At 37.9% G+C, this 12,379-nt stretch overlaps 1 protein-coding gene across 4 annotated transcripts in view; it reads right to left on the bottom strand.

Annotated features, from left to right (window-relative positions):
• b4galnt4b (beta-1,4-N-acetyl-galactosaminyl transferase 4b) overlaps positions 1 to 12,379 on the bottom strand; it is a 130,699-nt gene that overhangs the window by 27,169 nt on the left and 91,151 nt on the right. For all 4 annotated transcript variants that reach the window (XM_048185162.1, XM_048185163.1, XM_048185164.1 and 1 more), the window contains 2 exons: positions 12,308 to 12,375; positions 277 to 355 (listed from right to left, as the gene is read on the bottom strand). In XM_048185162.1, the coding sequence (XP_048041119.1) occupies positions 277 to 355; positions 12,308 to 12,375 (147 nt within the window). The remainder of the gene's footprint in view (positions 1 to 276; positions 356 to 12,307; positions 12,376 to 12,379) is intronic.

Below are 12,379 nucleotides of genomic sequence, written 5' to 3' on the forward strand. Positions count from 1 at the left end.
GGCACTGTTGCACTATAACTAAGAGAGGTAAAGAGAATAGGATTAGAAGCATAAGGGGGCAGAATTTAATCACTGAATTAAACATAAAAACTTTGGTGGACAGTCTAATTAAAAGAAAGGATACAAAAATGTAGCACAATGTCCTGGCTAAAACAACATCAATAAAATAGGTTTACTGTACATACAATTTCTACACACTATCACATTTTTTATTGGGGACACTTCAACGTCTACAGTAAATTACCAGCATTGTCCAAACTCTGGCTCTGTACTCACCCCGACCTCCACATGGTCTGAACCTCTGTCGTCTTGCTTGTGCAAAACCTCAAAGTAGTATCGACGCGAAGACATAAGACTGCAGAGAGAAAGAGAGAGGAGGGAAAAGGAGGAGAATTAAAGTGAAAGAAAGAGAGGGCAGGGGACACTCTCAGAGAGGTATGGAGAGAAAGACCAGATGAGGAAAAAAAAAAAATCGCAGATGCAAAGATGAAAAAAATTCACAAAGCACCTAAAGGGCAGGAGGATGTGTACATTTAATCATTAAGGTGCCTTAATGATTAAATGTTTTTGAAACAAGATATCACTGGTGAAAAGCAGGTTTGCTTAATTGCATTGAATGTGCACTATGTACTGCAAATCTTAAAAGTACTATATATTAAAAAAGTGCAGATACTATATTAATGAAGTAAAATGCCATTTAAGTGTAAAGAGTACACTTTCTTGACTATGTTTCTTAACACATTTAAACACTTTTAAAAAGGGTACTTTGTAATAATGTCAAATTAAAAGTTTACTTTAAAAGTGCATTTTAAATCATCATGTTTTAAATGGGTCCTTTCTTTATTGTGTAATGTTGCTGTTGCTGTGCATGAAAAAGCACAAAGTTCACTCCAAATGGGGAGTTATTCTCTATAACAATCTTCAGTTTTCTTCTGGAAAAGTACACGTCACAATATTGTGTGTTGTAGCCATGTCCAAGAGACGCTATTACCAAATGTTTTGACAATCACAATATATATATATATATATATATATATATATATATATATTTTTTTTTTTTTTTTTTTTTGTGATGCAAGGTTTTTATTGAGTGGGACTACTTTCTTATGCCAAAGATTTAAATCTCAAGTTGACATTTCAAGAGTCAAGCCCAAGCCTAAGCCTCTGTTACTAATTAAAAAAACATGAGTCTAGAACTATCAACGACAGCTTGGGCTGCATCAGTGAAGTTTTAAGAGTACTATAAGAGAGAAAAAGAGAGAGTGTGTGATTACCTCTGTCTGGTATAGCTTTCATTCACATTTATACATTTTTCTTTTTTGAAATAACAAAACTATCACCATAAAACAAGTTAATCTAAGTAATATAAAACAACAGTGACAGTATCAAATTAAGCAAAAAGGACAGAGAGGCTGTGCCATGTGCTTGTTAAGAAATATTTTAAAGAAATTCACCCAACGTCAAAGTAAATTCAAAGAAGCTCCTTTCTAAACTCACGCTGCTGGAGGCTCTCTTTCCCAGGTAGTCTTTTCCATCAAACTTCAAACAGAATAAAATGGCATGACACTTTGTGCAGAGAGAGAGAGAGATTTCTAATGTCAGCTGCAAGGAGGGTTTTTTTTAATGTAGTTCCAAATGTTGGTTCGGGAGGAGCCTAAACATTCAGTCCTGTCAATCATCATTACGAGCGTATACAAGTAGCAGTCACTGCATCATCCCAGTGCAATTCTTACAGCATCCCTCCTCCTCCCCATCTCCTCCTCTATTTCCCTTATTCTCCCTCTATGTAGTGCTGTTATAGGGGGGTTTAACTCGGAGCTCAAGCCGAGCCTCGGGTTCGAGGCTCCTTCGAGGACAGCAAATCAAGTTTGTTTTACCATTAACCATTCAGACTGAATGGGAAGGCGAACTTGTGAATTAAATTAAATTAAATGTTGCTAAGTGGATAAAAACACTTGTGTACACTATCTCTATGAATAAAAAGAAAACAGGATTTGGATTTCTGTTAGCAAGATATATTAATCTTAGAAAAGACAGAAGTCACAAACAGACAGACATGTGAGTAGCAGCAAATTCAGATGGAGAGGTTGTGTTGTGACACAATTATTCTTCAGATGTTCTGCTGGAGTTGCTTTGATTAAATCAGCCAAGTGCAATTCACATTGTAATGCAGCTCACTGTGACAGCATGAGACTGTGGTGAAGAACAGAGTTGGGTATAACGCGTTACAAAGTAACTTTTCCTGATAACGCAGTAACGTAATGCATTACATTTTAAATTTATGTAATTTGATTAAAGTTACTGATGTGAATAAAATTACATTACTTGTGTTACAAGAAAAAAAATATTAGGTAAAGTGCATTTCTAAAAGAAATCACTTTTGGGGCGGATGCGTCATTATGAATCACCGGAGAACGCGTGGAGGAGAATACCCGCCGCAGCCAAGACGAGAGAGGTTCAACCTCGCCTAAACAAGCTAGATTGGATTTTTGTTCAGGATCATGAGAGGAAAGGAAACTTCTGAACAATACTGTTTTCAAATGTTTCTATAAATGTTTTCAGCATTTTTTTCCTGTCTTTAATGCAGTTACATACAAACATAAGCAATAGTTAAGCTACCACACACACACATGCTACACACAGCAAGGAATGTTTAAGCTGAGTCCGAAACAGCTCACTCGTTCTCCGATTCACTAATCCCTATATAGTGTAGACCTATGTCATTTGAGTGCACTATATCTGCAAAAAGTGAACAACATGAAGTGAGTGAATTCGGACGCTGACGTAGCCCATAATTGTGTGTCGGAGAGATGGAGTCACAGAAACGGCTCAACACGTGATAAAACTACTTTTATTCTACGTGTTACTTTATAAAATAATATTAATAACAATCTTAATGACTTTATTTTGTAATCATACATACCATACATGCCAGCTTTGTAGTTTCATCGATTGTGGGTTCATAATCATTAAATACTATAAAAAAAACTGCAAACAAAAATAAACATTAACAAGTGTACAATATTTCATATATTTATTAGTTTTAATAAAGTTATTTTTAGTTTGTTACAATCTCACGCTCACAGATGACGTGGTCGTTGAGCGCCCTCAGGCGACTGTTATGATTGCATTAAATAAGCTACCTATAGATGATTAACGAATATTTTTAAGTCAAGCTGCTGTTTTCATGTAATATTTTTCAGTCAATATTAAATTACAGAAAGAACTGAGTTTCAGTTTGTGGTGTATTTTTGTAGGTTTCAAAGTAACTTGAATAAATTAATTAGTAATCTGATTACTTTTTTAAATGCAGTAATCAGTAATAAAATCAAATTACAATTTTAATGTAGTAATTTGTAATTTGTAGTGGATTACTTTTTTTGAGTAACATACCCAACACTGGTGAAGAAGGAGAGGAGTGTGCTACAATGTTAACAAACTTAGTTTGTGAATGTGCACTTTTAGTGTATTTCAATTCTTACAATCACAATGGAATCAAAATAGACAATTCATATTTTTTTGTGGAATATTACAGTGTTTATTACAAATAATTTATCCATACACATCTTTATTTATTTATTTATTTAAAAATAGCTTCCCTCCCTATTGCAACAACCTCTCTTTTCTGATGATGTGTTTACTGGCACTAGAGCAGTACAACCTGTCCTACATTTTTTTTCCCCATTCAAAAAGCCATTTCAATCAGATCTACATCCTAAGTCAATGCAAGTTCTGTTTCATGGCGATTTAAATTTTTTTTTTTTTTTTTTTTTTTTTTTTTTATAAATGTGCACTTGCTATTAATTTAATATCAATAAAACAAAAGGCCATAAAGTATATGTGACGAGCAGGGCGGGCGAGATCCGTGAGGGAACGGCGCGAGGCCGGTGACGCAAGTGATAACGAGCATCACCTGCGAGGCGCACCGGCCTTGAGTCTCTCACGGAGGAGCTCCGGAAGCATAAAAGGAGGAGCGACGACAGTGAAGGACGAGAGAGGACCAGGCCTGGACTTTATTTTATGTTTTATTATGTTTGTGTGGCCAGCAGACGTCCGCGAGGGTCTGCCGGCATTACTTTCGTTTTGTTCTTTGTTTATTTTATTATTATTATTGTCGTTATTGCATCATGTCTCAAAAGCACGTCTCAAGACCCTCGCGTTCTACGCTGCACTTTTTTAAAAAACATTCGCGTTTTTAGATGCAAAGACGCGTTCTGTGTGAACGGCCCCTTTGGAGGCGTTCACATATTGCGTCTTTTCCGCGAGCAAGTCAGTTATTCCAAATGTAGCCGCACGACAGGCGCGCTCATAATGGAAGTGGCGCAGTCGCGACGTGCATGCGGTGTGTTTTCCAGGCGCGTCGAGATCAAAAATTCTCAACTTTTCAGAATGCTGCAAGCGCACCGCAGGTCATGTGACAAGAACCAACCAATCAGCTTCGGTCTTTCCGTAACAAAACATTGAAATCTCAGCCAAACAGCTGATCATAGCTGTACAAGGTGGTTTTTATATCTCCAAAAATATATCTAGTAGTAAAGCTAATACAAGGGCTAGAAATAAGTTTATCCTTTGCTGAAACTTCCTACTCCTCGTGGAGGCGCAGTTCATGGTTGCATAGATGCCACGGGTGTGCAAGCGCTTTGGAAAGAAGGAGAAAGCGGTGCGGCCGCGCTTTCCACGCATTTTTAGACACGATATGTGAACAGCCCCTTAAGCACACTTTTAAAATTGGTTATATCAAATAAAAAGTTTACTTTAAAGTACATTTTAAATGATTATTCATTTAAATAATCTTTTGTCATGCTTTAAAGAATTTGATGTGTTGACTATACTAAAGCATTTTTTTGATTAACATTTTAATTTGTGCATGTGCTACTTTTTTATACAAATGTGTAATTACAAATATATTTAACATATATATAACGATATAACAAATATATAAAACATAAAAAATATAAATATATAAACATGCAAGTTTCAATAGAAAATGTATTTTAAGTACATTTGAATTACATTAAAGTATATAAAAGTATATAGAAATGACAACCCTCTAAACCCTATAAAATCCAATTAATTGCATTTAATATAAATTTAACATGGCATTCATTTTGCATTTAAGTATGCTCTTTTAAGGCATATTATTTCCTTAAGTATTTCTTGAACACCCTCCCCCTCCCCCCACAAAATCAACAACTGAACATTAGCAATAAGAATTACAAGCATTTATGTGTGTTTGTTTATTGTCCTTTAAGGGATGGCAGTATGTTTTTCATGTCTACTGAGAGTTCAATCAATAAAGATTGAAGACTCCAAAAGAAAGGACTGGCCAGTAGATCAGCGCTAGATAGGATAAATTGAGAGAGGCTTGAGGGGATACAGAATGGAGTTTTAATTGGCTGACTAATTGCCTGGCTCCATCTGAAAGTGTTCTGTTCAATAATTGAATAGGACTGAGTGATGAGAGAGATAAAGAAAGAGTGTATTCAGGCAATGCCCACATGAACACAATCTCAACAGACTGCTGTAGCAAGACAGTAGGCTTGTTTGAGATGTCAAACAACTCACAAGGGCAGACTTCTCATAGCAGACGTATCGCATCTTGTCTGGTTAGGACATGGTGTTACAGTATGATCACTACAGACTGTAGTGCCGTTCTCTTTTGAAGTGGAACTCAACGCTGTGTTATGATTTTGACACTATGGGAACTCTTAATGTGAGCAGGTGTCTGAAGCAGAGCTAGCCTGTCTCACACATGCTTCAGACACCTGCTCACACGAAGCTCATGCAGCTCTGCTGCTCTCATGCCAGACCCGGAAGCTTAGGCTTCTTCCAATCTGGCAGAGAGCATGTTGTTGCCCCGATAGTTGACGGGAGTCAAGATGGATATGCTGAGTGAGTCCGTCTCCTTCTCTCACCCTCACAAATGAGGAGCTGGTTGACATTATGACCAGCGCCATGGGCAAGCTTAAGTTAGATTGGTAGGAAGGAATCTGCCCCGTAGACTGCCCTTGCCTTGACTGGATGATCAATTCCTCCCCAGTCATAAACGTCACAACCTTTCGGTATTGCATTTTTCGTCCTTCAGTTGCAAAGAGGTAGTGCTGTCATGCCCCTTTTGATGATCGGTGATAGAAAGCATGAGAGTGTAGAGCTGAAGTGGGTGCTTCACTCTCTGTGCTCTCTCGCCAGATCTCCTGAAGAAACTAGTTTCCTTAAGTAGAGCAGGCAGTTGAGAAAACAAGGTTCTCTCCTGAGGTCTCTCCCAGTCCTTAGGACAGGATGCTTGATTCTTTGCTCCCTTGGAGTAGGTTGCCACTTGGAGCTGATGTCTGAGGGCTTGGACGTGGGTTAGCAGTGCTCTAGTCTACCCCTTCCTATTGATAGATGTTGGCAGACGCAGTGAGGCTGTGGTCAATCTAGTCAGTTATACAGAAAAGTAAGGGGAGGGTATTGAGCTGCGGACGCCGCACCTCAGGCAAATAAGTTCTTGGCCACTATTGTTCTGTATGGCAACTTTTGGCTACAGCCTTGCCTGCTGGTTAATTTCAACGACACAGTGAGTAGGCATTTGTTCAGCATGGTGTAGTGGGTATTAACATTCCCACAGCGCCAAAGTCATGATGCAACATTGAATTCCAGTTTGAAAGGGAACGTTTAGGTTACGCATGTAACCCGGTTCCCTGAGAAGTGGAACGAGACTGTGTTGCATTGCCATACTTCAGGCATGCCTATATGTCTTCCTTCAGACAATCTGAAGCTTTCTCTAGGCTCCCTTTTATAGCCTGTCAGCACACCTGAGACGTCACCTGAATGTGGTAGACAATCAAGATTGCCGTGTATCACACATGCTTCAGACACTGGCTCGTGCAAAGCATTCCCATAGCATTAGCATGTCATGGCACAGTATCTCGTTCCCCTTTTCATGGAACTAGGTTAAATATGTAACCTAGACCTTTCACCAAATATTCACCAACAAAAAAAATTCCATTACTGTTAACAGAAAATTTTAAACAAGAACAAAAAAAGTTATGGTTGTTCTAGAATCTAAGCCAATGGAGTGTTGAGCTGTAATGTCAGCACTGCTTTTTGTTTGCAAGAGAAAAGTTGCTTTGCTGTCTTGAGATGTTCATTTCTGATTATATTGTTTGTTAGATAAGGAATAATGAGGATTATCATTCCTAAATGATAAGTTTAACCTCAACAAACAGATCCATTGGCCGAACGACAAATTAAACGGGTACAAATTTACACATCAATGGCAGCCTATTTAATAAATAAAAGACCACTCACTCATGCTCCACAATGCATTTTCCCCTCTAACAGTTTAAAGAACAAAAAAAGGAACGGTCGTTCTAAGCCAATGCAGCGTTGAGCTGTAATGTCAGCACTGCTTTTAGTTTGCAAGAGGAAAGTTCTTTTGCTGTCTTGAGATGTTCATTTCTGATTATACCGTGTGTAAGATAAGGAATACTGACGTTCATCATTCCCAAATGATAAGTTTAACCTCAACAAATGGATCCTGTGGCTAAATGAAAGATTAAACTGGTACAAATTTACACATCAATGGCAGCCTATTTAATAAATAAAATATTAAATTCAGACCACTCATCATGCTCCACAATGCATGTTCCCCTCTGTAGAATTGGTTTTATTTATCTAGCTCAATTTGATGACTGCACCCACTATCCTGACTTCATTTATGGACGCTTCAGACATTTGCATAAACCCAATGCAACACGAAAGTGAAAAAAAAAATTGAATTAAAAACAAACATTAGAAGGGAGAATGCTTATCTCTTGAGTAAAGTTTGTTTCTTGTTTGTTCATTTGGGGAAGTGAGTAATTTATGCACAGATTAGCGGATAACAAACAGAAAGAACAATCAATGACTTCATCAGAACACTCTTGCAAAACAACAGTTGCCTGAACTGAATACAGAAAAACAGAGAATGACAGCATATGATCCACTGAATTAGACAGTAAAAAACCACAAAAAATAATTTAAAAATTTAGAATGAAGACTTTGGATGATGCTTGGCACAGTTAGTGGAACAAGAAAAAGAGCTGCCACCATCAACACCATCAAAAGTGACACAGGCCTAGAACAGAAAAACAAAGCAGAAGACTGGAAAGCATGACAAGAGACAGCCCATAGACTGTGTAAACCCAGCCTGATCTGCCGGCGATTTGATTTCGCCCGGCAACTCAGTCTGGAAACCCGTACATTCATTTCTACTGCTTCTGTTACACTTTTGCGGGAACCAATCACAGACTGGCTGGAATTTACATTTGAATTTTGGCGAGTATAACACGATGACAATAGAGAAGCGACGGCAAGCACGACCGTCAATCCAATTCCTTTTAACCTCTCGACGATGCTGAATGACTTCTTTAGTTTAGCAAACAAATCGCTCGAGTGGGTGTAAATACCACTCACTTTCATGTTTTTTTGCACAACCTGCAAAAATCGCTCGATGCCATTGCTGCTTCTGCAAACCGCTGATCAATGCTACAAACCAATACAAACTATAAAGGTGCGTTCCATTCGACCGCAAGTGGACTGCAAAGTGGACTTTACAGGGTATTTCGCCATCTTAAGTGAGATTCCATTCCGAAGGGAGTGAACATGTTCAGTTCGAAGGGCACTGCGAAAGGCATAGGGAATAAGGTAACATCGATACATCACTTCACAGGAAGTAGGTAGAGAGGTAAAATCACCCAACTGTCATCGCGCACCACGTCACCCGTCAGAACTACGATGGAGCAGAGCCGTTGAAAGAGTTTTTAAACGGCTCTCCGATGGAGGAATTTACATTTGAATTTTGAGTATTCATAAATTTTGTTATTATGAACGAAAGTATGAATGGTTATGGCAATGAGTGTATTTGCATATTTTATTGTATGAATAGGCATGACAAAGTAAAAGTGTTGAAAAGAAGCTGAGGCTCTGTCATTTTTTATTTTACTTTATTTACCTCAGAAGTGTTTACTATGTGGCTGTGCGTGGAAAAGAAAGCGCACGAGATGAGACCCAGACGGTGGATTAAGAATACATTTATACAGTTAACCAAAATGAGAATTTATTTTCATATGGCATGAGAGGCTACAGCTTCAAATCTGTTAAGAGTCCATTTTAAATTTAAAAGTAAATTATAATATCTATTTATTTGTTATATCATAATCTGCGCGAAACCGTCGTTGACTTTCTTTGATGACGTTTGTAGTGTGTTCCAAATGAGTGATTATTGTCAGCGAAGTCCACTTCAACGGATATACCGTGCTCAGGGAGTAGGGAGCAGTGAACACTGCATAGGGACCCTGTCGAATGGAACGCAGCTTAAACCTGTCTGGAGTTTTCACGTCGCTCTGCAAAGTACATCACCCGGATCGTTGATCTGATTGGTTGAAGGACTATCCAATTGCGTGAATAATGCTCGTTGATCACGCCTCTTGTACAGTAGAAAATACATACAGACTCTCCAGACCAATGTTCAATTTTAAATTGAGCTTGGTCTGGTGATAGATAGACAAGCCAAGAGATGGATATGACTGAATGGCTAATCATCTTTTTTTTTTTTTTTTTTTTTAAAGTTCTAATGTAATTGGACTAGCATTAGAATAATAAATTGCTAGATGTCCATTTTCAATTTAGTGAACTGAAACTGCTTTTAACATTCCCTAGCACACTTGTGACAGATACTTCTAAAATGTCAAGAGAGGTTGACCTCTGCTGGCCCTGTAGAACTGACATATTGCCATAAATGTCAGCTGGAATATCTGAGACTCCTGGAGTTACTCTGCCCTTTCTTTCCTTCAGCCGTGGAGGGCAAACCAGATATACTCCATTCACTATGTAAGTGATACAAGAAAAAGACTCTCTCTCTCTCTCTCTCTCTCTCTCTCTCTCTCTCTCTATATATATATATATATATATATATACACACAGACATACAAGAGTAAGACACAGAGTCTCATATATATTATATTTTTATATTAAAATGATTTTTTTTGGGATATTTTTTCCCAAATATTTCTTATAAAGAGATGATATTATGGTAATTTCCATAGTGTATCATATATTATGCTAATTAATACACTTTCTCATAATAATCCAAATTCATCAAAAAAAAAAGAGCACAAAAATTACAAATTAAAACAGATGTTTAATCTGATATAAATTCTGCATGATTTTTTTTTTTCCTGTCAACATAAATACAGAAATTATATGTAACCATTCCCCCAGTTTCACCGACAAGGCTTAAGCCTAGTCCCAAAGAAAAAAACATGTTTGAGTTGTTTTAACTGAAAGAAACTTGTACTGACATATCTTAAAATATGTCAGTGCCATTGTTTTGTCTCAAGATGCACACCAGTACTTTTTTTTTCTAGGGTACGTTTATAAAAGCTACTTAAATGCCCTAATTGAACTAAGGCTTAATCCTGGCTTAAAGGGTTAGTTCACCCAAAAATGAAAATTCTGTCATTAATTTCTCACCCTCATGTCATTCTAAACCCATAAGACCTTTGTTCATCTTCAGAACACTAATGAAGATACTTTTGATTAAATCCGAGAGGTATCTGACTCTTCCATAGACAGCAATTTAACCACCATTTTCTAGGTCCAGGAAGGTACTAAAGACATCATTAAAATATTTGTGTTCCAAAGATTAACGAAGGTCTTATGAGTTTAGAACAACATGAGCAATTAATGACAGAATTTTCATTTTTGGGTGAACTAACCCTTTAATGTGAAACCGGGCCATTATGTGTTAAAGGCACCCCCATCCACAGAACTGGGAAAAGTTCAAAGAGACAAACATGGGAAAGAGTTTTTAATCTATAAACACACTGAATATGTAAAAAGATTCATGCATTCAGGTTCAGGGGTTGCTGGTTGTGATACTTTCTGATGTTCTTGGAATCTTTGGATCTCAGTCCCAACAAATTAAAGCAATGGAGTGAAACTGCAGGCACAGAGTGGATGACATTTGAACATCTCTCCATCTAACCTTTCCACCGATTTTCTGTCTCTACTGTGTGTAACATGCGTTGTAAAGCATCTTCCTAGTTCCTGTCATCCATGACTGACAGGCATGTCTTGCCTCTTGAGTGCTCTGTAAACTTTTTACTGTTGTTCATTAGTGCATTATTTTGCCCAGCAACTATGGGAATTCCAGACAGTCCTGTCAGACATCTTCCCTGTTTGCTCTCTAAAATCCACCCCATTAGTCTATATAACGTAATGGCCTCTGCTCTGTCTATGTCACCAAACTAACAAGCCCCAATTGAAGGCAAAATGAAAGGAAACAGAGAACTGAGGTACGTAGACAGAAAGTCGTCAAACTCAAGTTGAACAGAAGTCAAAAAAAGTTTATATCCTGACGTCCTCAACTAGAAAAGCAGAGGATATCAAAGACACTCTTGTGGCAGTTTGAACCGTTGCCAGACCATTGTCAAAGCTCACTGAAAAGAGGAGGCACTTCTCTGCATTTCCCTCTGGAGTGCCAATAAGCATTTTTATTGGCACTAAAATATTCTGGAACATGTACACGCTTGCTTTCAGACTGACACTGCTGATGAATAATTTAACAGCACACACCATTCACACCAAAGCTCGACTTTTGCACCAATCAGCGGTGGCTGGAGAAGACAGACAAGGGCGATTAAAACAGACGACATGACACTTCATTCTGACAAACTACTATTTAATGTGTCCCTTGTGATCCACAATCACACTGTCTGTGCAGACACCTACTGGGCAGCACGCTTGTTAAAACTGCCCCTGACGCCTGTTCATTTAACAGTTAAGTTGAGCATGTGCTGTCCTATAATTATATACAGTATGTATACAGAATGAGGTTTACACAAATGGATTTAATGAATGGACAATAGATGGAGGAATATATCTTGAATGTTTTCACTCATTCACAAAGTTTGGTGGATTTTGGTGGTTTTTCAGGTTATTTCAGGTAACTCCATTTACAAATACAAATATATGTGTGATGGATTGGCATATTCATATATTCTGCTAAATATTAAAAGCAGTGACAAATGAAAACAACAAATGTTAATCTGGAGGAGAAATAACAAGTAAATGTGTCACTTACCACAACTGTGATTTGCACATCCTGTCTCACTCATTTCTGCTCATCCTGAGCACAGCATACTTATCATATCTACTGTATAACTATAAAGCAATGAGCTGGCAAGTACCTTTCCATGTTGCAGACAATCCTTTAGACATATTCTCCTAATATGCATTTAATTATGAGGGTAAATCCAGGAAACATATGCTGTATGACACTCACCGCACAGGTTTGGAAGTTTGGGATCTGAACTTGTTGAACTCTCCTGGAGCTGTCCACTCTGAGCCGTGCTAT

The sequence above is a fragment of the Megalobrama amblycephala genome, linkage group LG3 (assembly GCF_018812025.1).
Source record: "Megalobrama amblycephala isolate DHTTF-2021 linkage group LG3, ASM1881202v1, whole genome shotgun sequence".
In the NCBI taxonomy this organism is placed as follows: Eukaryota; Metazoa; Chordata; class Actinopteri; order Cypriniformes; family Xenocyprididae; genus Megalobrama; species Megalobrama amblycephala.